This window comes from Salvelinus sp. IW2-2015, linkage group LG20 (genome assembly GCF_002910315.2).
Source record: "Salvelinus sp. IW2-2015 linkage group LG20, ASM291031v2, whole genome shotgun sequence".
NCBI classification, from domain to species: Eukaryota; Metazoa; Chordata; class Actinopteri; order Salmoniformes; family Salmonidae; genus Salvelinus; species Salvelinus sp. IW2-2015.
In genome coordinates, this window is record NC_036860.1 from 55,408,392 (window position 1) to 55,436,215 (window position 27,824).

Sequence of the window (27,824 nt, forward strand, 5' to 3'; positions counted from 1 at the left end):
AGCGCTGTCTTAGGCATCTCACAGTACAGACATTGCACCACAATTTGTTCATCACATTTGTTATAGCAGTGGCTCCCTCATTGAACGTGGCTACTGCCCTACTGGCTGCTCCGTCAATGCGGCTTTTGCCCATGAAGAATTTTGGGCCATCGCGACCATATTACAGAGTTCAGACATTCATTTGCATTCTGGGTTCCTCCGTGCTACATTCTATTTGACATCCTATGATATACAGGTACCATTTTCTGTGCAACCTCTCTATTAAAAAATGTATGGTGTCCAAGGTTTTTGTGACAGGGTGGATCTTCACCATTTTCTATGGCTCACTGGTACCAGCACCAATGCACACACCTATTCCGTAGTTGGAAGTGAATCCTCTCTTGTGCCAAGTGCCATCGAAGGATACATTAATGTCTATGATGGCATCCTCATCCCCCTTCAGCAACTCTGCTCTGTCTGGGTCTATATCTAAGTATGCTCTTCTAATTATCTTTTTAGCACTCTCCATTGACTGCAGCCCTCTCTGAATCTCTGCAACTAAAGTGGGGGGGAAAGTACTTAGGTATGTCTGTTGACATTACAGCAGACTAAACTGCAGGACTAAATATCAGCATGTTACCCTATGTAAATATTAGCATATAAGCATGTATTTCTTTATGTCAAGCTAATTTCTTACTAATCACATTAGGCTACAGCCCTATGACACTGTAGGCCTATGTGACAGTCTCATTGTAGTTATGATTTCCTATCACTCTGTTTTATTCACTTTGAATACATTTGCTGTAGCAAGGAAATACATATTATTCACACACAGCAAGTCACCTGACAATAATGGGCTACTCTCCCTTTTTATTTACCTGTCATGTCTCTGATATGAGCTGAGAAGCAAGGAAGGAATCCCTAGGACTTTGCTTATTTTCTTTAGAGCTGCATAACCAAATCCAAGTACATGGGCTAGAGGAATCATCCTCACATTTATATCAAATGCCACATTTCCCCTGGAGCACTCCTGCAGCCTGGAGGAAGTGTAAACAGTCCTCCTAAATGCATCACGATCACCTTCACAGTCTGCACATTCTTTCATGACATAATTACAAAATCACTGGTTGGTGAAGTCTATGGTGATTTTCAGTCCAGTGTTTAGACTGTTAGGGCAAATCAAATCATGTACAAGTTGATCTGGTTGATCGCTGCTAGTTGTCTTCATCTCAACTAATTTGCGTCTCAAAGCGCTGCTGCGGGCTACCTCCTTTTCCTCCTCTACCTGTACTGCCACTGCCTCGATCGCGGAACAGGCAAATGTTTTCTTTCATTCACTGGTTTTCTCGCATTGGCTAACTGAGATCGCCTATTTTATTCACACACTGTAGGTATATTCTTAGAGATTTTCTCATTTCGTCTCTCTTTACGTTGACTCTTCGCGGGAGATATTTTCAAACGGCATGTGAGGCATTTTAACTAATCAGGTAGCCGGAAAGGGCCTTTAAATGCCAGTAACCAATCGGATGTCAGAAAATTACTGATATTTCAGTACGAAGCGCTACGTCTACAAAGGATATAGCCATGTATGGACAAGCTAACGATATGCCCCGGAAAACAAGCGTTTGAATGATATATGATTCAACATGGAAAGTTTTAAAAATAGCCGTTGAAGTTCTACATAAAACATGCTATCAAGAACGACATTTATGGTAGGTGTTGATGGAGTTATTTATATACATTATTGCCGATTTATTTGTACATTTTATGAAAGTATGGAAGTTATAGTTGCAAAACATCCCAAAATATGAAAATTGACAGATGAAAGCAAAATCACAATTTTTGTCAGTGGTGCCTGGCCTTAATTAAAACTACAGGTTTTCAATGTGTTTCAAGTCTGGAGATTGAGATGGCCGTCTACTTGTGGCCAAGTTTCAGCCTCCTGGCAGAGGCAACCATGTTTTTGGCTAAAATGTCCTGGTACTGGGTAAAGTTTATGACGCAGTTAACCTTAACAATGACCCCAGGACAGTGGAAGCAAAAATGCCCCATAAAGTCAAAGATCCACCACTATATTTTGCAGTAGGTATGGGGTTCTTTTCTGTTCATGCATTCTCATTTCGGCGCCAAACCCTCCACTGGTGTGCATGGCCAAAGAACTCCATTTTCATGTTGTCCAACAAATGTAAATGCATGGAGTTTGCTAAATGGCTTTGGCACTTGGATTGGAACCCGTGCTTTGGTCAGATGACATGAAAATGGAGCACTTTGGCCACGCACACCATTGGTGGGTTTGGCGTAGAAATTAGAATGCATAAGCAGAAAAGAACTCCATACCTAAATATCAATWAATTTTTATTTTGTCATTTTTGCTCATCTTTATCAAGGGTGTCAATAAATTCAGACCCCACTGTACATACAAGCCCATGCTATGATAAATTATACTATAATACAAAAAAATAGAACAATTATGATAATTTAAGATTACAAGGAGTACTGCAAATGCAAGTGAAAATAAGACAATGAATTGCCAAGTAATTCCATTTTTGTTTAAATAGACATTCTTTATAGAAACAAGTGACAGGTTATGTGAATATTTCCACAAAGTGAAAGTCAAACATTTTCAGGTAAGAAACATAGTTACATTAACCTAAAAACTATCAATCAAGAGGAGAACATATTTTTTCAGTTTTACCTATTGATAAATAATGTGTAATAAATGTGTATTAAACAAARGTAATGCATTAATTACACAAATGTACAAATTCATAAAATCTATTTCTGTACACAGAAAGGGAATATAAATCTTACAAAATACTCATATATTACTATTAAATAACATTATCCAACAATAGTTATTCAACTTATTCAACAGTTTCTATGCAGACTCACTACTTAAACTTGTTATTTATTAACATATAATCTACAATATACTATTTTTACTTAAAGTTGTCAAGTTGAGTGTGTACTGTATAGAGTCTTGTCTCTTATATCTGAGAGACTTCCATGCTACTGTGCCTCCACCTCTTTAGGATTGCAGGATGGGGTTGGGTCCCCAGAGGGTGGGGCACTGGTGGGTGTGGTCTTTCGAGGAGTGGAAGGTATGCCAGGGGATGTGGTGGAGGTGGGCACCAGAGGGGTTGGGGCACTGAGAGTGGCAGTGGGAGGTGTCCTGTTCAGATGGCCACTGTGTGGAGCTGAGGGGCTGAGCCTGGGGTACATCACCCCACCCAGGGAGGATGTAAAGGTRGGCGTGTGGGCTAGGTGGCCCTCCATGGGAGAGCCCTGAAGCTGGTGCAACCTGGCCCTCTCCTCTGCCTGCCCGTGACTGTCCTGTAGGTGCTGCTGCGGCTGTGGGTTGGGGTGTTGCTCCCGCTGTCTGTGGCCTCTCTCAGGGTCATAGGTCGTATGTACCACCTGGCTCTGCAGGTACAGCCCTCTGTAGGGGTCTCGTAGTGGATCCCAGGGGCCTGAGAGGTGAAGGGGCACACGGTGGTCTCGACCTGTGGCTAGTGGACTGACCCCCATGAAGGGCTGGACACGGGCTCGCTCCATTGCACTGAGGCTGCTCACTGGGTGCATGGGGCTCATGGAGAGTGGTAGAGAGTGAGGTAGATGGCTGCTCTGAAGCATGCCTGCGGTGGGGAAGTGGCTGCGCCTTGATGAGGGGTGTGGAGCCTGAGAGTGGCCTGGTGGGAGTAAGAGGGTAATTTCCGGTGGCCCAGCCATAACCTCTGGTTCATCTCTGTGCTCCTGCTTTATGTTTAAAGGTCCCTTCAGGGTTTGTGTGCTCTCGCTGGATTGGTGATTCTTCACTGTGTTATAAGGGTTTGAGGATCCCCTATCCTGCACCTCCAGCGCTGGAGAGGAGCTTTGCTTCACCTGGACTCTCCCCAGCGAGGTGCCGTCCCTCTCAGCCTGACGACGACCCTGATCTGGGCTACTCCTCTTCCTTTCTGGGCTGCTGCTGCTAATCAGATTACTAATCTGAAAGCCTGAGGATGTGTGGGTGGATTGATGGCTTCTTTCCAGAGAATTTCTATGGAGAGGACAGAGGTGCGGAGGTTAACAGCTGGGAAATATTATGATATCTAGCCTCTATGTGGTTGGAAAAATAGGCAATTCTTTGAATGTTAGATGCTGTTTCAAAATATAAAATCACAACTTTTGAAGGCTTTTCAGGATGGGAAATGCCATCTCTGCACTAGGGCTGTCACTGACCCGTCTCTCACTGACTCCTCCTTGGTAGCAGAGTGATCCCTTTTCTTAGCTTCCCTTTCCCTCTCACTGCTCTGGACTGTGGGCTTGCGGGCCACATCAGCAGGCCTGGACTGTGCTGGAGGCGTGGGGAAGGAGGGGGGCATTCGTTGCAGGCGGTTCCAGGCTTCCTGAGGGTGGCTGACAAAACCTGGCAACCCATGGCCCTGCCTGTCACCAAACGGGCTGCCTGGGCCTAAAATATGAAGGATTTATGTAATTTCAATAAAATCAATCAGTTCACCAATTGAGTTGAAACAGTAGGTTGCATTATGTTGAGGTCAACTATTTGAGAGTGAAAACCTACCAAGAGATGGGGCACCCAGGCCGCCAAATGCATTAGTTGCCAGTTGTCCAAGGTTTCCATAGTGACTGGCTCGACCAAATGGATCTGAGGAGCATCACAAGAGGAGCACCTCTTAATGGCTTTTGTCTTAATGGCTGTTGTCTTAATGGCTGTTGTCTTGTACTTCAAACATCATTATTTTGACGTTGCACCAGCAGCCTATGGCTCTTACCAGTAAGGTGGCTAGCAGGTAGATAGTGGCCGTGATGCGTGGGGGCACTGAATGGTGATGCAGACGAATGACCTATAGAGGGAGAAGGTACAGTAGTGAGCGAATCAACCACACTAACATGGGCATACAGGGACATAAAGGAGCTAAGGAACCTATAAAAGCCGTTGTTCCCATGACCGTAACAATATCATCATCACTGTACAATATCACCATAATTGTACAATATCACAACCGTACAATATCACCATAACGTACAATATCATCATAACTGTACAATATCATCATAACCGTACAATATCACCATAACTGTACAATATCGTAATAACCATACAATATCACCATAACTGTACAATTTCACCATAACCGTACGATATCACCATAACTGTACAATATCACCATAACTGCACGTACACCCTCATTTAACATCCACAGTAATGAATAGGACATGGAGTGGGCTGGCTAACCTGAGGAGGACAGGAAAGGTCGGGCCAGGTCATGGCCATAGGATAGTCCAGGAGGAAGACCTGGTGCGGCTGGCCGACTAAACAGGTCCAGCTTCACCYTGCTCATATTCAGCTGATGTGGATCAAAGTGCATGTTCTGTTAAAGATAGATAGATAAAGTGGGGAGGAGAGTGATGGACAGAGAGAGGGATTAAAAGCTTAATAGAGATTGAGAGGTGAAGGGGTTGCTGAGACGGGAGGACACAGAAAGCATTACTTCACTGATTACCGGTTTTGGAAAATAATTAATGCATCTTGTGCACCTTCATTCTCTGCTGGTGGTGATGAATCTGCCATGCGATCTGGCCATGCATTAGACACCATTTGCCAGCCTTCTGCAAGAATAGAAGGACAATCATTTGATTAGTCTTAAACCCAAGGGCTAGAATTCTGTCGACAAGCTTACAGAATGACGGCGAATGGCATATTCTTACCCTAGCTGATGATCTGAATGGATCAGTTATCTGTGAACAGAGGGAGAACAGAGGAGGGTTAATATCTGAACCTTTACTACTGTGTTTTATTCATAACTTAATGGATAGAGAAGAGGCCTACCCGTGGGTCCTTTGGCAGTAGATTGTGAGGGACTTCTGGCCGTGTCACTACATCCATAGACTAGGGAGGGATGGTAAGTCACATGATTAGATTGACAATTATGTGTGTGGGGTGGTTAACACAAGGTCATAAAGGAGACTGTCTGTCTGTCTGTCTGTCTCCCTCCCTCCCTCCCTCCCTCCGTCCGTCCGACCGACCGACGGACGGACGGACGGAGGGAGGGAGTGATGTGGTATGGACCTTAGGCTGGAAGGCTCCTTGCAGAGAGCTGAAAGGTCCTGGGGGTCCTGAGTGGGGGTGCAGGGCTGGCATGCCTGGCATCGCTGGGGGGTAGGAGGGGTAGAACTGGGCAAGACCACATACAGGTTAAGATGAGAATGAATGAAGTGGAACGTCAGGGGAATCAAAAGATTAAACAAACACTTTGTACGCCCAGAGTAGATCTGTAAGTAAATGGCATATAACTTAATTTCTTTGAGAACCATAATATGATACAGAATAATGCCTTTGATGGTAATCCAAAGGAACATATTGCCATCTTTCTGAAAACAGTACTTTAACTTACATGTTGATGTCTTAGGTAAGGGTTTTCCAGTTTTGCTGAGTACTTTTCCAACTGAAAGACAATTTTGTGAGAACACGTCAGTAATATGAACAATATTAGACAATAATATAAGCATACATAAAGAAGAAACAAATGTAAAAATGCTACAAATTATTATAAAAAATTAACCATGACCGTCCTGTTCTACACCTCACATTACACAAAGTGCCAGGAAGCTATGCATGCCAACGACTATGCACAGGACGGTGCATTCATCTCAGCTCATTGACTGTTTAACAGATGCATGTACACACTTCAGATGGCTATGTTCAGAGTTTCCATATCTCGGCTGCTTAAACCCAACTGAAGCCCTGCCAATGCCGGCACAAGCATCCATGAGCAATTACCCACGATCAAAAGCACTAATGACCTCATTCCTTCTGCTGCGGCACAGTCATTTGTCCTGACAGCAGGGCTTTGGTGTGTCAAAACAGCCATGAGATCCATTTACACTGCCTTTACCAACTGCCAGTGGAACAGCCAACCATTTCAGGGATCATACATTATTTATTTTTTTCTATGCTGAAATATTTCAAAATGTTCCCTGGTGGGTGTAAAAAAGTTTAAAACRGCTGAAAGCAAAAAYGTATCTCTTGGGGACTGTATCTGATATTTCTGTGTGATATTTGAGATGTGAAACTAACACACACATAGGGTTTYCCCCAGAGTACAGGAGGCAGATGCTGCGCCTGAGGCGAGGTGAGTTTGGAAAACAGCAAAAACAAAGCACTCTGTAAACTCTGKTTTCTGGGTGACCTAAAATGTTCTTTACAATGAATGTGGGATTTGATAATAACATTAACTCATATGAAGCGGTTTGTAGTGGCCATGTGCTGGACTTACATTTAGGGCAGCCGTGCGACCCATATTTGGGGGTGTAGAGACGATGCCTGGTGGAGGAGGCAACCCGTTGGGGTAGGGTGAGAAGGTGAGCTGGTGTTGGTGCTGATGTTGGTGCTGGTGTGTGTGCTGGTGGAATTCTGCCCTCAGTAGAGGTGACTCAGAGCCTGCCCCTCTAACTGCAGTCTGTGCCAGGAAACGGTTGTTCAGTTCCTGGCGAAGCAGGTCGTGCTCTGTTGTGGGGGGAGAGATGCAAGGTTAAAGGTCATACTCTATGATGACTACTGCTCTTTTCTCACCCTTTCTCACCACCTACACCTGTTGTACATTAAATCTCATTTACTGTTCATGCCTCTTACCTGAGCAGCCTGCTCGAGTGGACCGTCCTACAATATCGCTGGTTGCTAATCCCGCAGGACTAGTGAACATGGCAGGGCGGCGATGCCCGTGACCTGGCAGGAAGAAGTGGGGTGCGGACAGCTCTGAGATGGACAGGGGGAGGGCCGGCAAGGGAGAAGAATGGCGCCCGAAGTGGGGGGATGGGGGGAGGGTTCGCTTGTGGGACCCCTCTATGCTGCTGTGGAGAGGAGAAAGGAAATGTAGTAAATAAATATCAACCTCCTCTAGGATATAGTATTATTAAATGGTTTGAACAAGTTCGGTCAATGCCATGTCCTACCTGTTGTGGAGACCAATGTACAGGGGATGGCCCTGGTGATGTGACAATGGTTCTCTCTTGACCTGGGATAGGCCTGGCCCTGGCAGAGTTGGCATGGTCGGATTGTGAGGGGACGTCCTCTCCTTCTTCACACACACAGCAGGAGGTGGGGTGGTGGTGAGAGGGGCTGCAGGGACAGGGCTGGCAGCGGGCAGAGTGCCAGGGGTGGGGCTGGCAGTGGGCAGATCGAGGGGCGTGTCACTGCTCTGCTCTTGGCTGCGTTGTAGACCTGACACTCTGGCAGAGCTGCACACCTTCGCTTCATCCCTCTGATCAACACCTATGTCTATTAGCAACCAGAGAACATAGGCTACCAACCACAGTTTGACAGAACTTAGTCATTTAATGTTCTTTCCCACTTCAGATAAATACTGACATTGATGTGTCCATACTTAGCTGAAACAACCTTCAGTCAGAGTGGTGAATAGCTTCTAATCTCTGCTGTACTAGGCCTACATCYAGAAACAACAATGAGGCAACAACGAGCAGCTTCGTAACTACCAGTGTGTCTTGGAAAAATTAGCATGTTCATACTACAAAGTGCTTACAATTTGTTAGTCGCACCAATAGATCTTCCATTCACTGCCAGAAAATGATCATTAAATTCAACAAACGGCCTATTTTCCCAGCACCAAACACAACCTTAGTCTCTATTCCCTGCAGTCTTTGAGCTCTGACAAGAGCTGAGGGCCCTGGGGAGAGACTAGTGGTGTGTTTACCATTATTTGTAATCATAATGTTCAATAGGCTGAACTCCAGACGGCTTATTGGGAGACTGAAGAGACCTCCAAAGCAAACAACAAATGCCCTCTCTAAAGCCCACCACAAGCAGCTTGAAGGTAGTGAGAGTTAAATGGGGAGCTCCTAATCGCSTTCACACAAGACATATTAAACCCCTGGCTCAGCTCTAAAAGGTTCTCAACGCCAGCCAGCCAGTGGGATTAGAGCAGGCTTTATGCTGCCTGGCCCTGGATGTGCGTCTCCTCTTGGCTTTTACAGGCCAAATKAGTTTTAGTTTGAGAAATCGTGGGTTTTGAAGGGAACACAATCTATCAAGCTGCCCCTATACGGCCAAACACCTCAGTCGGGTAAAGATTGCTGAATGGGAACAATACCATTCAGTGATGCTGCTTTCAGCACCATTCTTTTGGGTGAAAATTGCATTTCATTGTTGAATTTCAGCACAGGAGGCTGCAGAGGGGAGAACGGCTCATAATAATGGCCGGRACGGAGAAAATGGAATGGCATCAAACACCTGGAAACCATGTGTTTGATRTATTTGATACCATTCCACTAATTCCAGTCATTACCACATCCCGTTCTCCCCAATTAAGGTGGCACCAACCTCTTGTGAATTTCAGCTATAGTTAGATCACAATATGGAATTGATGGCTATGGTAAGGATGATAATAGGGAACATTGCAGTAGATTACAAAATTGCTTGAGCCAATAGTCTCATTGAGCATGAAGTGTGACTAACCCGTTCCTCGCCCCAACAAAGCATCTAAGCCACTGGGAGTAGAGGTTCAATCCAATTCATAGATAAAATGTTTTGTAGAAAACATTTATCAACTATTTCAAATCATTCAACTCAATTGCACAAATATATCTGACAAAACATTGCATCATTATTCGGTTTTACTTTAAATATAATAAATCCCTCTAGCGCAGAGACTTTCCACAGGGTAGAGTAACATTCGATGTCATACCCACATTGTGTAATTAAGAGCAAGTGTGTGAGGATCCTAAAATGACAAAGGTCATAATACTTTGCCAACAACTTGACCACAGTGTGGCTTGAAAGAGGATGTTTCCCTTATTCGAGTGAACAGAAATGGAATGCCATAAAAAGMATGTCAAAATCATGTCACTAAGAGAGACACATATCTATTCTGTAAATAACAACAGCTAAACGAGGACAGAGTCAAAAGCATACACGCTGAATACCTCAAAATCCAGAGGAAATATTCTTACCAGTAGTTTTCCTTAGTGTGAAGAGTTTATCAGACACAATCCCTGAAACCTGAGTTAAAATGAGAAAAGAAAGAAAATAACAAATATGTTAGCCTAGCTAGAGGCTAAATTAGGATTCTGAAGGTGCCGGTAGTGGAACTGTCCAGAAAAGTGGTTGCTTTTCCATCTTTATCAGCACTCTATCAACAGCACTGTTCTGTATACTGGCTCTTGYTCCACTCCCAGACTCCATGTGCGCTTCGTCACTCAAGGGGGTGTGTTCAAGTTCCCAATGAATGTAAATGAGATCAGAGGGACAAAAGGTGAGACATAAATCTTGGTGAACCCAGTCCAATGACATGAGGGAAAGTTTCGAAATGAAACTGAATGAGATTCAATCGAAACCATTCTTAAATAATTTAATGTAGTACGTGACAGCTCAATTCAAGTATATTTTTGACAGGATAATAAAAAGCATCTCAACATAGATTACATATTAAGAGGTAATTCATGTAATCAGTCATATCTTCCCTTTAAGAGCACTCACTAGAAATATACATAAATGCCCATGACATTTACCTTGTGAAAAACTAATTAGAAAGTGGATGAGACAAATTCAGTTAGTGAGTATCTTATTACAATCAATAAATTACATTACCAACAGTATGTTTCTGATTAAATTGCTGAATATTGGCCAGATTCTAATAACAGCCAGCAAAGGACACACACACATACGCGCACACACGCGGACACGCACACACAAACTAGACAAATCAGCCATTTTCATTTAAATAATATATGTGGTGAGATTATATATGATGTTCTGTGTATTTCTCATCTTTAAACTTTATGTTCTTTGCAAAGTCATACGGACGCTGTGAAACCACCTGATTATGAATTAATGGCATCAAAAAAAGACGAATCAAACCGAGCAGACTCAATTGCTACATCAAATTGTTGATTTACTGGGTCTGAACTCAGCTGAAATTCAGCTGTGGTAAACCATCATGARGTTCCTTTGGTGTTGCAAATGTAAGGACCTTATTTACAGCTATTCCTGGAATCCCTCAGGCGATTAACAACCTAGCAAAATGCCACAATACTGTAATCTGGTTCATATGAYCTCTATCATGAGTTCAATTTCAGTTTTGGAGCCTCCAAATTTAATTTGAGGTTKCTGATAAAGTAAATAGATCATTTGGAGGAAATAACAGAGACTAGTTGTTATTATCAGAACATCTTGACTTTCGTAAAAAGGCCTAATGATGTTCACAGCGTAATCAACTTAACTTCCGCAAATTCCTTAGATCAAATCCAATAATGAAATCAAAGAGGGTGGGTATTATTAACATGTAGATATTTATAACAAGTTTAAATTAGTATAATGTCCTCGTACACACAGACTGAACCTAACACTCATAAACCAGTACCAAAACACAAGACTAAAGACATCACACACACTGTTTACGCTTCCCTGATGTAAATAAAAAGGAAGGCAAAAGACCTGACTCCCATCACAACCCTGTCTGGCATTTGGAGGACCCCCTTCCTCTCAGTACAATAAAGCCTGGCCAGCTGACAGCGCAGATGGGAATACATGTGTAACCGGTGTGAAATGGCTAGCKAGTAAGTGGTGCGCGCTAGTAGCGTTTCAATCGGGTCACGTCGCTCGCTCTGAGACCTTGAAGTAGTTGTTTCCATTGCTCTGCAAGGGACGCGGCTTTTGTGGAGCGATAGGTAACAATGCTTCAGGGTGACTGTTGTCGATGTGCAGAGGATTTCTGGTTCAAGCCCAGGTTGGGGTGAGGAAAGGGACAGAAGCTGTTACACATGGCTGAATGACAGAATAGTAGAGCACTGAGATACCTTATTATCAGTGATAACAGTTGTGAAAAGTGAGAATGTTTATCTTGCCTTGTCATCGATGTCACTCTCACTGTCACACTGCGAGAGAAAGGATGTAAAACACTGCATTAATTCATGAGAATGTATCAACACCTTCATCAATCACAAACACTCAAACTGGAAGTGAGTTGTTTACATTTCTGCTATCTGCCTCCACAGTCATATCAATATTACCCACAGGAACATGTGTTATCAGTGTTATCTGTCTAGAGATTATAAGGAGAGGTTATGACCTGTGTTTTGAGTGACACATGACACATGTTTACTCCTACTCTATTGGCAGGGAGAGAACAGCAGAGGATAACGTGAGACTAGAGGCAGTAGTCATAAGAGTGACTGATGAGTGTTTACAGTAAGCTTCCACAGCAGTATTTATCTTCATTAACTAAGCTTTCATTACAATATCCTGTTCCATGAAAACAAGATTGTGGATTAAGAAATTTGACTCCAATCATTTAATWTAGTATGTTCAATGAAATCTTGATAAATATGTGCTGTACTTACAAATAATGCATAAAGAAACATTGAGATCAACTAATAATCCTGGTTAGATTAGGACTAAAATCTGTGGTTATGTCTAGTAGTAATATCACAAAAACAGTCTGTTTACAAATCAAGAGAGAGAGGACATTATTATACATTATGTCTGTTACCTCGTTCCTAGTGACAGACGTGTGAACTGATCTGTCTGCTCTAAGGGATTCATCATGCCAGACGACACAGCAGCACAACTGTGAGCTACTGTATCAGCCAGTCAATTTATACTGAAACCACTGATAACACATGTGCCTCTCTGCCTCACTCCCCTAATGACTCAAGTCCTGCTCACTGTCAACATGTCAAGGTTACTGTAACGGCTTTCGTCGGTGGAAGGAGAGGACCAAAGCGCAGCCTGGTTAGTGTTCATCTTAATTTAATAATTCCAAAACTGAACACTACAAATACAAAAACAACAAAGTGAAAACCGAAACAGTTCTATCTGGTGCAGACACACAAAGACTGAAAACAACCACCCACAAAACCCAACAGAAAACAGGMTACCTAAATATGGTTCCCAATCAGGGACAACGATTGACAGCTGCCTCTGATTGAGAACCATATCAGGCCAAACACAGAAATAGAAAATCATAGAAAAACTAACATAGACAACCCACCCCAACTCACGCCCTGACCATACTAAAACAAAAGACAAAACAAAGGAACTAAGGTCAGAACGTGACAGTTACTCAGATCCACAAATCACTAATCCATGTTGACATGACACCTGTTTAGCTACATTACTAAATATCAGCMTGTTAGCTTAAGAGAACATTTTGTCACAGACTGTTCTTGTTCTCAAAATGCTAAAGATAATCACTGACCTGGTTTTGCCCTCATACTCTGAGAATGACTATAGGCAGATCCTGGACATTAATTCTGTCAGAAAGAATTGAAGTCACTCACCGAATATCCCCGACCAGAGAATGAACTCTGTGGAAAGGAAGGATAATGTTAATGAGCAAGGGCTTATGATAGATTCTGATAAATGCCTTCTGTAATCACTCAATAGGATGTTGTTGCACACAAACATATCTTTATCCAGACAACACTGCTCATACCTCACTATGGTGTCCTTTGKAGTTTCTCTGATGTGTGCCCTGTGTTTTGGTGACTTCAGCTCTGTCTTGCCTTCCTAAAAGCCCCTTCACCTGAGGGACATGATAATTATCTTCCGTTCTTTGAGTCCAGGGTTATCTACATTACATTGAATTGGTAGACAGTGAATCTATCAGCCCAGAATGGACTCTGGACCACCAGAGGGCACTATCGTATTACAGACATCAGTGAGTGATTACACGCCAGTGAGGACATCCATTTCAATGACACAGTTAACCTGATTTAAAACAAGCAGAGTTGATGCCCAGACTCATTGACTGCCCGTGATGGGCAATTAGCACTAGGCCATGCTCTGGTCCATCTGAGAGCCTGCGGCAACATGAGTGCAGGTACACAGTGCATGCATAAATGGGCGCACACATAAACACATGCATACACACACGGATAAACGCATGCACGCACAAATGCACATACACACCATTGTGTTGCAATGGAAACCTTAAATGACAGATCCATGCAGCATAATGCATATTCAAATATTGATTCAGGAAAGAACAAATTGTTTCTGGACAAAACAAGAGAGAAATGATATTGACTGATAGCTTAGCACGTAGTGATGATGACACAGGAACAGTATAATAATGTGGTATTAATCTGAGGTTTGATGGTTTAAAGCAGGGCTGCCCAACCCTCTTCCTGGAGATCTACTGTCCTGTAGGTTTTCAGTCCAACCCTAATTTAGCATATCTGATTCAGCTAGTTAAGGTATTGTTGAGCAGCTAATAAGTAGAACCAGGTGTGTTAAATTAGGGTTGGACTGAAAACCCACAGGACGGTAGATCTCCAGGAAGAGGGTTGKGCAGCCCTGCTTTAAAGCTACTGTCCCATAGCATTCAGCCCGTTCCTGTAGTGTTCTGCTGGCTGGTACACTGCCCTGCTTTGACATTCCAGCCCAGGACACTGTCTATTTCTGTGTGTGGGTGTTCGTGTGAAACCAATTTATTTAAATAGCATAGATGGTGCTTCACAGTGACTGTGAACATGTCAAACTAGCATCCTCCAGCAAAAGTCATGACTTGATTTGACACAGCCAGTGTGCTGTGTCAATGTGCAATGAGCAGCAGCAAAATACACTATCTTTCTGGTGATGAGGTGAAACAGAAGAGATGATCTTATCTGAAGTATCTCTACTTCCTAGAGAACACTTTAGAGGTTGCTTCAATGACACAATTGAACTGCTCTTGATTGAATCAAGTGTGTGTAGGTTTCATCCATTTCGTAAAGTAGATTCCATCTACCTACAATGTGCTTAGATAAACAATCAATTCAAGGAACAAAAGACTCTTTGAAACAAACATGATCATAGCTCTCTCCTCTATTGCAAAGGAGGCTACTATCCAACATACTGTTTTGCATACTGTTCAGTAGAGGAAACATCCACAAGCCAGGGGCCATCTAGGCGATACCTTACAGGGCGATACCTTACAACAAGTAGTATCTGGTCTACACACACAGATAAGGGTAGGGGAATTGGCTAGGCCAGAGACTGATATGGAAGCGAGCCTAAGTGTGTGTGTACCTGGTGTGCTCTCTGTTACAAACACAGACACATCCTGGGCTGAGGAGGAAGCTCTTCACAAAGCACCTTATCTCATCATAGCTCTTTATTGGCCCTCGTTTCCTGTGTGGCTCCCTCCTGACTTCCTGCACAACAGACARGCTTGTGCGAGGCAATTACTAGACCAGGATGGGAAGCTTCGGGAATAAACCTGATAGAGTTCATTGACTGGCTGGTGCCAACAATGAACACCTAATGATGGAGACAGTTTGTTTACAACTGATAGAAACAGGATCMCCATTAGAAAAATAGAACTGTGGGATTGAAAGTGGATGACTTGAAACAGAAAGAAAGAACTCAAAATAAACAAGCCTAGACTCTAAGCTACACAAACAACCAAAAAGAATACCTCAACTGTAAGACATCATTATTTCACTGGGCAAAACCCCTTCACATGTGGACACACATTACCAGGTAGACAGGTTTTGGTTTGTAGGAGAGCATATTCATTCGAAATATAATGAAGGTTAATACCACAGATCCATAGGCTACCTGCTTGTTCTTCTTTGAGTTGTTTTTCACCTTCCCCCGCTCCTTCTCTCCATCCTGCTCATGTTCAAAGTCAGCTCCATTGTCAGTGAATACATTCACAGGGATCTCAGCCCTTTCAGAAGCCTTTCGTTTCTTCAGCATCTGGCTCTCCCACTTCTCCTTACCCTCCTGCAACCTCAGGCTCTTTGAGGTCTTCCTCAGAGCCACCTACGAGAGAACAAACACAAAAGAGGCTTAATATCTAAAGCACAGAAAGAAAGAGACCTTGATGTGGATGATGATAATGCTTAGACTGAGTCAATATGACAAGGCGGCAAGGGAATCCTTGCTAAAACCTCTAAAAATKAAATAAAAAACAATCTTAAAGACAGAGAATTTAAATAAAACCATACTCATGATGCKTCTGGGCATGGCTCTGTGTATTGAGGTCATATCCAACCTGGTCTCAGAGCATTTCGTATTATGTTGTACGTAAATCCGAGAGACTCCATTTCGTATTATATGTTAAGTTTTGTATGGTATGTATTAATTTATGGATTTCCATTACCCATTTTGTATGACATGTTAAGAATTACAATTTGTATTATACATTACGATTCGCAAAACATACAATATGTTACGCATTTGCAAATCATACTATATGTTACGAATTTACGAAACGTATGATATGTTTACGAATTCTAGCTACAGTAGGTGGCTAGGTGGCTAACATTAGCTAGCTGGCTAATGTTAGCTAGGCTAGGGGTTAGGGTTAAGTTTAGGAGTTAGGTTAAAGGGTTAAGGTTAGGATAAGGGTTAAGGTTAGGGGAAGGGTTAGCTAACATGCTAAGTAGTTGCAAAGTAGCTCAAAAGTAGTAGGTAGTTGAAAAGTTAGCTAAAATTATAAAGTTGTCGATGATAAAATTCAAACTCGCAACCTTTAGGTTGCTAGACGTACGTCTAGTGTTGCTAGACGTACGTGTTATACGCCCACCCCGACTAACCACCCTACTTTCGTTTTTTGCCTGAAGTAACCATCTGTCTTATGTAACCACACCAAATGTAATATATCATACTAATTTGAGTGTCCCAGATTTATRTTTACGATGTTATGTCTAGTATATGAGAGCMGGCTTTCATATCCTATGAGGCAGGCCTGTGAGACTAGAATGTGGGCGGCCAGATGCTGCCCATTGTCAGGCTGTGGATGTGGGGTCTGGCAGTCTGAGATAAATGCCCCGTGCCCGGAATAACACCAGTGACCTGCGGGGGGTTTACCAGTGGTGTTGATACACATGCCATCAAGCACAGTGGAGGCAAGCAATAAACACGAACAAAAATCAGTTACAGGTAATCTAAGACACAGATGTCTATTACTCTGTATACATCAATGATGTCGCTCTTGCTGTGGGTGATTCTCTGATCCACCTCTACGCAGACAACACCATTCTGTATACTTCTGGCCCTTCTTTGTACACTGTGTTAACAAACCTCCAGATGAGCTTCAATACCATAAAACTCTCCTTCCGTGGCCTCCAACTGCTCTTAAATGCAAGTAAAACTAAATGCATGCTCTTCAACCGATCGCTGCCCGCACCTGCCCGCCCGTCCAGCATCACTACTCTGCACGGTTCTGACTTAGAATATGTGGACAACTACAAATACCTAGGTGTCTGGTTAGACTGTAAACTCTCCTTCCAGACTCACATTAAGCATCTCCAATCCAAAATTAAATCAAGAATCGGCTTCCTATTTTGCAACAAAGCATCATTCAACAATGCTGCATAACATACCTTCGTAAAACTGACTATCCTACCGATCCTTGATTTCTGCGATGTCATTTACAAAATAGCCTCCAACACTCTACTCAGCAAATTGGATGCAGTCTATCACAGTGCCATCCGTTTTGTCACTAAAGCCCCATATACTACCCACCACTGCGACCTGTATGCTCTCGTTGGCTGGCACTTGCTTCATATTCGTCACCAAACCCACTGGCTCCAGGTCATCTATAAGTCTTTGCTAGGTAAAGCCCCGCCTTATCTCAGCTCACTGGTTACCATAGCAGCACCCACCCGTAGCACGTGCTCCAGCAGGTATATTTCACTGGTCACCCCCAAAGCCAATTCCTCCTTTGGCTGCCTTTCCTTCCAGTTCTCTGCAGCAAATGACTGGAACTAATTGCAAAAATCACTGAAGCTGGAGACTCATATCTCCCTCACTAACTTTAAGCACAAGCTGTCAGAGCAGCTCCCAGATCACTGCACCTGTACATARCCCATCTGTAAATAGCCCWTTCAACTACCTCATCCCCATACTGTTATTTATTTTTTTGCTCCTTTGCACCCCAKTATCTCTACTTGCATATTCATCTTCTGCATATCTATCACTCCAGTGTTTAATTGACACAATGGCCTATTTATTGCCTTACCTCCCTTATCTTACCTCATTTGCACACACTGTATATAGACTTTTTCTATTGTGTTATTGACTGTATGTTTATTTATTCCATGTGTAACTCTGTGTTGTTGTTTGTGTCGCACTGCTTTGCTTTATCTTGGCCAGGTCGCAGTTGTAAATGACAACTTGTTCTCAACTTGCCTACCTGGTTAAATAAAGGTTAAATAAAAAAAAATTAAACTTTGAAAGGAGCGCTGCAATAAATGAACCCCTAAAATGAACCCCTACGCTGGTGGCTTTTTAGGTATTATTGTTCAATGGAAACTACCTAATCATCAAGTGTGAACTGTGAGCATTCCCTGCTGAGCGTCCCCCCTGCCTGCAGCTTCAGCTATCCATGAAAACAACTGATCTAATGGTACAAATGTAAAGCCCTACCTTGAGCTAATCTCCAGAACCATTGCCATAGTGATATTAATATTCATGGTGCTGCTGAAAGACTAGCGGTGTGAGGTAAATTATGTCTTATTCTGTTTCTCCACCTCCCTGGACTGTTACCAAGACTCTGATCAAAACAATCACTGCTAGCTTGACTCTGAATTAGCATCAGGTGTACACATCTGTGGAGAGGCAGGGAGAAAGGAGGGAGAGAGAAATATCCAAAACCAAATACCAAACAAGGGGAGGAWGAGAGCGTGTGGGTGAAAATAATCTGGGGTAGATACGTTTTGCCAGCTACACTGAATACAATAGGGTGAATCCAGCTAAATCCAGGTTAGGGTTTGCGGTGTGAATGGCTTTGAGAATGAACACTGGATCTAAGTCCCAGGTAAAGTCCAGTGGCTTACAAAGGATTCAGTGGATGGAAGGCTCTCATCAAGTTCCACTATCCTAGCTGTACCTCCATCCATTCACTCTCACCATCCATGAAGCCACCAGGGAATATGGCAGTAGCATGCATGTTATAACACAGTCTATCCTCAATTAACAGAATTCATGAGAATCAAGCTATTAACAGCTCATGTTCCACAGCCTCTGCAGTCAGACCTTACATATGAGCTCTCACTAGGCATCTGAACATACCCTGGGCCTGGCCTGCAAATGTTCCACAAAGGACATGAGATACAAGAGGCCAGAGAAACAAGGGGGGGATGTTATGCTATTCAAATCCAATTTGTGTCTGCGGGAAGACAGTGCAAAGGGCATACAATCAGCTAATGGCACAATAAGTGCTGCTTCAGCCTCCATTAACTGCTCTGCAAAGGTGCAACACATGCAGGGGTACAACAGAGAGTCAGTCAGTTAATTGTATAAAGCTAATAGCATCGGCTAACATGCCTTTATCAGAGTAATACATTTACATTTTACATTTTAGTCATTTAGCAGACGCTCTTATCCAGAGCGACTTACAGTAGAGTGCATACATTTTATTACATTTTACATACTGAGACAAGGATATCCCTACCGGCCAAACCCTCCCTAACCCGGACGACGCTATGCCAATTGTGCGTCGCCCCACGGACCTCCCGGTTGCGGCCGGCTGCGACAGAGCCTGGGCGTGAACCCAGAGACTCTGGTGGCGCAGCTAGCACTGCGATGCAGTGCCCTAGACCACTGCGCCACCCGGGAGATCAATAGATCTGTTATAGTGAAATATATTCCTTCYTATGTTCATTTATTAAAGCACTACAGTGTATGAATGTGGACCCAGCAGATCTGATGTTCATGGGCGTTGCGCCATTAGATACAGTACATGATGGATTCCTAAGCTGTGTGTAAAGCTACAGGTCAACAGATAACACAGGTGCTGCTTAGCTGTTAAACAGCGTAAGTCCTATAGAGGCCTGAGGGGATACAGTCATGGCTGTAKATAATCTGAATTGATATGTATGATTATTTATGTCTTTATCCTCCTGACCACAACAGAGATAATACTGCAAACATTCTATCCATAGATCAAGCACTCCATCCATTCCCAGCTAGACSTCTTTCTGTCATTGTGAACTGTTCGATCACAAGCAACTATAGGCCACCATCTTCTGGTACACGATTCACCTTAAATGGCCCTGACTTCTGTAGAGAGGTTGCAGATACAATAGGTTCATAATGACTGGATTATTTGAATGCTGAAATTAAGTTGGCGTGTCATTTCCCACRATGTGTGTGACACACAAATAAGTGGTAGAGGTAATTAGACCCTTAACACTCTATTCCTATGACAGGTTCTGCCTGTCCAACAGCCTGAGGTCACAGCAGKTCCTGCCACTGAATTACGGGAGTCAAGCAATCTATTTACCAGTAATGGACTTAAGTCATGAATAAATTCACACTGCCATGGCTCTGCCGTACAAGTCTAAATGTGTACTTTGTCACATAAATGTCAAACATATTCAAAGGAGGTACTSGTGGCCAAAAATATAAACATTATGAAATTGTAATAGAACATAAATGTCACTTTTCTTGTCTCAACCTACAGTAATGATAAAGACAAGGGGGCTGAAAATGGGTCCAGTTTATTATCACCTAGATTCATTTGTAAACACTACAGTACATTCTGTCCACTTAGCACAGTATCTAGACTATATACAGTCCCCGACAGCTGCTGTGTTCCATTCTCAGAGGAAGAAATTCCCCACATACCTGTGTGAAACGATTAGTGATTTCATCGTGAAGCTTCTCTTTCTCTGTGCAGTACAGCACAGCTACAACTCTACATCCCAGTATAGACCCATTCAAGGACACTCACTGATTTTATAGACTGATGTTGCCATTCATAAGAGTGAGGTTCACTAAATCGGTCAATATCATCCATCATCAGAATCCTGTCTGACTTACTGTTCATCAACTCAATATGTTATTTGCACTGGCAGCCCAGGAAAATGAGACGGAGACAGTCTGACAAGTGATTATGATCAGAAGCTTGACTAGATGTTCAGCTGACAAAAGCTGATCTAGGCAACRACATAACATCAGCAATTCTTGAGAGCCTCATTACACTCACTCTTCAGACAAGATTATTGAGAAAAATGTATTTTCATATCTTACCTCAAAGTACTTATCACATGCTACTGTGGTAGAGGGTAAATCTTGGCAACAACATACACAGAGTGTACAAAACATTAGGAACAGCTCTTTCCATGACATACTGTAGATTGACCAGGTGAAAGCTATGATCCCTATTGATGTCACAAATCCACTTCAATCAGTGTAGATSAAGGGGAGGAGACAGGTTAAAGAAGGATTTTTAAGCCTTGAGATAACTGAGACATGGATTGTGTATGTGTGCCATTCAGAGGGTGAGTGGGCAAGACAAAATATCTAAGTGCCTTTGAACGGGGCATAGTAGTAGGTGCAAGGGGCACTGGTTTGAGTGTGCCAAGAACTGTAACGCTGCTGGGTTTTTCCCGTGTGTATTAAGAAGGGTCCATCACCCAAAGGACATCCAACTTGACACAAATGTGGGATGCATTGGAGTCAACGTGGGCCAACCTTCCTGTAGAACGCTTTTGACACCTTGTAGTCCATGCCCCGACGAACTGAGGCTGTTCTTAGGGCAAAACGGGTGAAACTCAATACTGGGAAGGTGTTCCTAATGTTTTGTACACTCRGTGTATATTTGGGTAAAAACGACATGTAATAAAACATGACTGTGCTATCCTTGACAGCTGTATATATTAGCTTGATTAATGCCTCTGCTCTCCTCGCCTGCTAGGTACTAAGACAATTAGATTACACACCATCAGTAACTAATCAGGCCTTTTCCTCAGAGAGCCTATTCACAGTGGCCTCCAGACATTATACTGGGATAATCTCCTCAACTATGGGCATTGTAGTGGAACCCTAACCTAACTACAAAGCAGTAGAGCTCAACATCCAACAGACACAAAGGGGAGGCCAAAAACAGAGGGACAGAGATAGAAAGACAGTGTAAAACAAAAGAGTGTTGTTTGCACTGCCCCTGAATTGGAACTAAACTACATTTGGAACTGTACCATATTTAGCAGATAGCCCTACTTATCAGGGCTAAATAGTATCTATCCACAAAATGGGGCCAACAGTCATTATTTAGCCAGTGGATTGAGGTCATGCAGTAGCAGCACAGTCTACATCAGGGCCGGCATTAGCCTTTTGGGGACTCTAAGTGAGATTTGGTTCRGGAGCCCCCCCACCTCGCGGCAAAACATTTTAGTGGCCCCCCTTTTGACGGCGGTGCGAAAATGTTTAAATTAATTTYCTGCAATTCTACACATTTTGCCATGGGGTGGAGAGAAAATGTAAAAATTGTATTACAAATTTCATACAATTCGACTCATTTTGCCATATGGTGGAGAGACATTTTGCAGTTTTAAAGCTAATTTCCTGCACTTCTACATATTTTGCCAWGGGGCATAGAGAAAATGTTGCAGGTTTTTTAAAGCAAGTTTTCTGCAATTCTACACATTTTGCCATGAGGCGGAGAGAAAATGTAGCAATTTATAACAAACAATTCTACAAAGTTTGCCATGACTTCTACCATGTTAATATAATATCTGAGTGAGAATGACTAACAAAATCAATGGGGGCCCCTGGGAGGTCAGGGCCCCTGGGCACRTGCGCTACGTTGGTATTCGGCCATGATTACTATAAGTTTAGATAGCTGAATCAAAACATTRGTAGTTGACATGTCTAATTGAGTGACTGTCAGTGACTGACATAACAAGAGAAAAACTGCTGAATTCAAAATTGCACTTGGTGTATACTATTCTTAAACTTAACAGTAAGTTGAGACCCCGATTGAGTTCCTATTTTTTTATATATAAAAAAGATATGCCTGGGGCCAGCCCTGTTCTACATATTCACTTTCTAAATAAAACCTGCTGCCTCTCTGTCACTGCAACAGACAGAYATTATGGTGTTCCATGTCATTTCCAGGCTGTTTAGGGCGACTGGTAGTTTATTTACAGCAGAAGCGGACAAGCAGCAGAATAAAGGCTAGGAGAGGGGAGAGTCTGAGTCTGAGCCAGCCTGTTTTCTGTTTTACACACACACACGCACACGCACACACATTCACTTTTACAACTGYGGGTTTTCCCATTATGTGGAACTGAAGAGAACAGGGGTAAAACATGAAACGTTCAGCAATAGCTGGCTGAATGAAGTCATTGTGCTACCACCATGCTTAAGAGAGGAGAAGGTAATCCTTGGACATAAGAGGCTAGCTGTTGTGGAGACTAGGGGGATGGCAGGCCAGATAACATAGAGGGTATGTCAATGAGTGCACATTCAGGCACACTGAATATGGCCATGGAGAGGTCATTTCAGTGTTCCTAGAACTAGAACATTAAACATTGATTATACTTGAAAAAAGGGATGAAAGCAAAAGCACAGCTTTTCTGAAAGCACAGCCTATTATCAGCTCCAAGTGAACACTTTCACATACACAGACAAGTGACACCTACTTGTTTAAAAATCCTTGTAGGTCCCCTGAAAGCCAATCACTTCCTCAATCTTGTCCACACAAGCTTTTAAAGAGTGTTATCCAAACAGACAGACAAACACCAGAAAGAGACAAGGAGCTGTGGAGCAGCAGCCTTTCCCCTCTTGACTGGCTGAAGAGCTGGGCCAGAGGTCTGGGAGGCTGGCGCACATTAACTATGTAGCAGGGCCCTGGCTGTCATAAAGAAGCACTTACCTATCAATAGCTGTAATATTTCAATTATATGCTTCTTGAGAAAATTAGACCACTGTGCCACTGCCTGTACAAGTTTAGCCGTAATCTTGAATACAGCAAAACAGATAAAACATTTTTTTTTATTAACTGAGAGCTATGGGCGTAGAATGCTCTGTGACAGTGTTTCTCACCTGTTGCAGCCTATTAAATTAACCTTTAGCCTTTGACACACTGGTAGTGTTTATCAAACAGCTACTTAGAGGACAACACCTCTGGGGTGTACAGTAAAGTAAACACCTGATCGGAAGGACGGACTCCGAGAGAACATCAAACATATCATTCTATTTACGCAAATAGGGTGTCAAAATGTCGGCTTGGGGCTCTAATGCAGTAGGATATTAAAAACTTGTAACAGTCTGACAGCTCACTCTATAAATGACTAATCCTAGATTTAGTATTAATGAAATTCTATCTGGTGGAATCCTAGAAGCTCAATCATCATAAAAGTGGGAGAGTGGGGAGAGAGTCTCTCTATTAGCAGAGCTAGAGAAGAGAAGCATGCCTTATTAAAGGGAACAGACTGTGTAACAAAGAAACGTTTCACAGTTTAAAGGGTAGAGCTGCTGCAGGCGTCACCCGTTCATACATAAAGCTAGACTAATGACAAGCCAGACAAGCTGGTTACAGAGCTAATGAAGTCAAACAAACATACAGTGGGCCAGCACATCCAAGAATCCCTCCCTGGTGAGTTACACCGTCTAGGTTACAGCACTCACTYATTGCAACAATCATTATACAATTATGTAAGCCTCCTCTATTACAATCCAGGTCAGGGTCATTTTGAGCTGGAGTCATTATAAGTCTACAGTCATCCTCATCCAGAATGTTGTGGGAATCATGTTGGCAATATGCAACAGCTGTATGCAGCAGCTGTTTCTACAGTGATTCATGTAGGGTAAGCTGGTCCATCATGGCTACAGTGACTACACTACAATGACTATTGAGTGTAATAGAAATGGCATCTGTTTGTACGCACTAACTCTGCCATGGCTCGTTTTCCACCAAAGCCTATGGGGAAATGAATGAGTTTTTTTATAGGTAGATATGTATAGGGATAAGGGCGCTAGGCAACAGTGCAAATACTGAAATAAAAGGTCAATAAAGATACAAGGTAAACTCGGTCCGTGTAGCTATTTTGTTCGCTATTTATCAGTCGTATTGCTTGGAGTTAGAAGGTGTTCAAGAGCCGGTTGGTGTTAGACTTGATGCACCGGTACTTCTTGCTGTGCGGCAGCAGAGAAAATAGTCTATGGCTTGGGTGGTTGGGGTCTTTGATGATTTTCGGGCCTTCTTTTCACACCGCCTGATATAGAGGTCCTGGATGGCAGGGAGCTCGGTCCCAGTGATGTACTGGGCTGTCCGCAMCTGAAAAGGTTCTACAGTTGTACCACTAAGAGCATATTGACTGGTTGCATCACTGCTTGGCATGGTAATAGCACCAMCCTCGATCGCATGGCGCTACAGAGGGTGGTGCTATTACCATGTCAAGCAGTGATGCAAACAGTCAATATGCTCTTAGTGGTACAACTGTAGAACCTTTTCAGGATTTGAGGGCCCATGTCAAACTTTTTCAACCTCCTGAGGGGAAATAAACACCTTCTTCACGACTGCGCGTGTGTTTTTGGACCATTTTAAGTGTTTAGTGATTTGGACACAGAGGAACAAGCACATAAAGCCTTCATAATTCATAAAGGTCCTGTTAACTGACTGATACTATCTCATAAAACAAAATGTATAAGACCTAAACTTAACCTCAGACCTTATTTCCGGCATCTATACCAAACTCCATTCTTTCTCCATTAATGTCCCCTACTGGCACGCTCTATAGTGTAGTCAGGTAGCAAAGCAAATCCTTGAGTTTACAACTCTGAGAAGCAAGGGCTGACGGTAATAGATAATGATCATCATCACCATCAATGAGAGTTGATTGTATTGTGTTTTGTTTTTCGCCCGTGACATTTGGTATAACAATAGGTTTCTCTTTCTAGAATGTGAATGTCATAACAGGATTCAGACAGTATCATAATGAGTCTTCTGTCTGGTACATATGCACCATTCACTTTGAGTCAGCTCTGCCTTTTTACTGCCAGTTTGTCTTTTACACAGTGTCACTTAACGACCATTTATCATGTTTACTGGTAGTCACCATCTGGCGGAAAGCACTGAGAGAAAAGGTCATTTTCAATCATTCCACACACTTGGTTTGCTTGAACATAGAAGCCTCTGGTGATTTTATTACTGCTTCTTTTGCATCTATTTTCAAAACACACGTCCCTGTGTGTGGACATGCCGTGAGGCAGGAGGGGGCACACTAAAACTAAAACCAGCTGATGAACACTGCACCTGGGAGGGATTAAGAGCAAGAGAGCAGCTTTCTTTATAATGGGTCAAGCATAGGCCTAGAGTTTTTTGGTTTTCCATTTGTGTACAACCAGCAAATCAGAACATATTCAAAATCGACCAGTTTTTCTCTGACAAACACCAGCAATTATCATGACATTGACCAAACCAGCCAGTGTGCACCCATTAATTATCTGTATTCCAGAAACACATCTGCTGGAATGAAAGTGAGTCTGATTTATAGAAACACATGGACTGAGTGACACCTCATAGCATCATAATGGTTGATGTTGGGATAAATCAACAGTAACCTAACAGCATATTATCAGCTGTCACCCTCACAGCATATTGGCCCTGCAAACCAGTATGTTTACAGCAATATCCTAGGTCCCGAAAACCTTGTTACATAGGCAAGTAGGTAATTACAGTGTAGATAGCCAACACATTGTTACAATGGTTATTATACATCTTTACACAAAATTTGCAAATTAACTCACAATGGAGACAACTGGGTAAACTGCACATGCCCCTGTCAGAGACCACACAGGGTGATTTAAGCGACTTATTTACTTATGAATCATGTCCAAATAAACAAACGTGTGTCAAAATCAATATATAAATATATATATCTATACACACACACACACACACACATAGCCCTACGTTCTTACCTCTAAAGAATCCAGATTGAGAAAGCTGGCTATGGCAAAGCCATCAATAATGTCTTCCTCCTGAGACACTGACCCCCGTCTCTTTCTCCGAGAGGGACGCGGGGGTCGGACATAATGCAAGTTGGTCATTTTTCCATAATTACACAGGGCCTTATTTCTGAACGGACTTTGCCCCCGGTCGGAGCCAGATGATGGACTCCGGTTTTGATCATTCCTGTCAATCKCATCCCTTCTCCGCACGCGGTCTCGTTGAGATCTGGACCTCCGGCTGCGCTTTATTTCCCCGTCCATTTTATAACTCCGAGACGAGGCGAATACCACAAGACAGTGCGAAATGTGTTCTATGTCCATGGAAAGTAACAGTGCGCAGAAGAGCCCTTGCTTTGTTTTACAAATCAAATAAACAATTCAGACAACGATCTGATCATCTATCCAACAATAACAAAAACAGACAAGAACATTTTCGAAGGATGGTTTCGATTAGAATGCGAACAGCGGCTGCCCTTCTAATGGCATCACCAAGACTCACAATAATATTGACTTGTTCTGCAACTTTGTTACAATTGTTGTCTGGCTGCTACARAGCGACCTGCCAGACAAAGCTATGACGCTGTATCATGTCCGACTGTTCTTCTACTTCCATCACCGCCCAATCCATGGTCAGTCCACTGCCATAGCCTCCCCCCAAAACGTTTGTGCTTGGCTAGAGGATCCAGTTAATCCAATTAAAATATAAATAGCCCAAATAACTTCTCTTTTTAATGTTGATTGTTACTTATGGGCTTTGAAATGCAAACGAGATCCCACATTAATAATCCACAGAACGCAATCAAGTCCGTGATGTGTATAATTGACCATCCATTGACAGATAAAACCATCCATGCGCAGGCTATTTGTTTAAAGCTTGTCAATCTTCACGCCAAAGTGACCAAACCTCAGCCAGAAAACGATTCGCCTTTATCCTGGTTCGGTCTTCATAATACATCCAGCCTCGAATTCTTCTTTCAGTGGTCCCTTAGTTGATATGATTGGTTCCTTGGTTCGAATGTCCCGTTGAGCTTGAGTAAATCGTTGGGTAAATGGTGTTAAAGAGACACGTTAGATTTAAAGCCCACTCTCCACTTCGCCCTACATTGCATTTTCGTTTGTAGTCTAGAGTAAATCCCAATAGCCTRAACAACTGACG

General features: G+C 42.8%; 1 protein-coding gene across 2 annotated transcripts; it reads right to left on the reverse strand.

Moving 5' to 3' along the window:
• Positions 1-1,692: 1,692 nt before the first annotated feature.
• Positions 1,693-27,817, reverse strand: LOC111980963 (autism susceptibility gene 2 protein). Of its 2 annotated transcripts, none has more exons than XM_024012053.2 (19): positions 26,639-27,817; positions 15,539-15,745; positions 13,431-13,520; positions 13,276-13,302; positions 11,842-11,871; positions 9,949-9,997; positions 7,936-8,260; positions 7,616-7,830; positions 7,260-7,489; positions 6,378-6,428; positions 6,053-6,157; positions 5,813-5,872; positions 5,692-5,721; positions 5,521-5,592; positions 5,219-5,354; positions 4,755-4,826; positions 4,544-4,627; positions 4,201-4,432; positions 1,693-4,018 (listed from the first exon to the last, which is right to left on the reverse strand). In XM_024012053.2, the coding sequence occupies exons 1-19, from the start codon at positions 26,987-26,989 to the stop codon at positions 2,989-2,991; spliced, it is 3,396 nt and encodes a 1,131-aa protein (XP_023867821.1). In that variant the 5' UTR covers positions 26,990-27,817; the 3' UTR covers positions 1,693-2,988. The 2 variants fall into 2 exon arrangements, with proteins under 2 accessions (XP_023867821.1, XP_023867819.1); XM_024012051.2 differs by having other exon boundaries at positions 7,616-7,833.
• Positions 27,818-27,824: the final 7 nt, after the last annotated feature.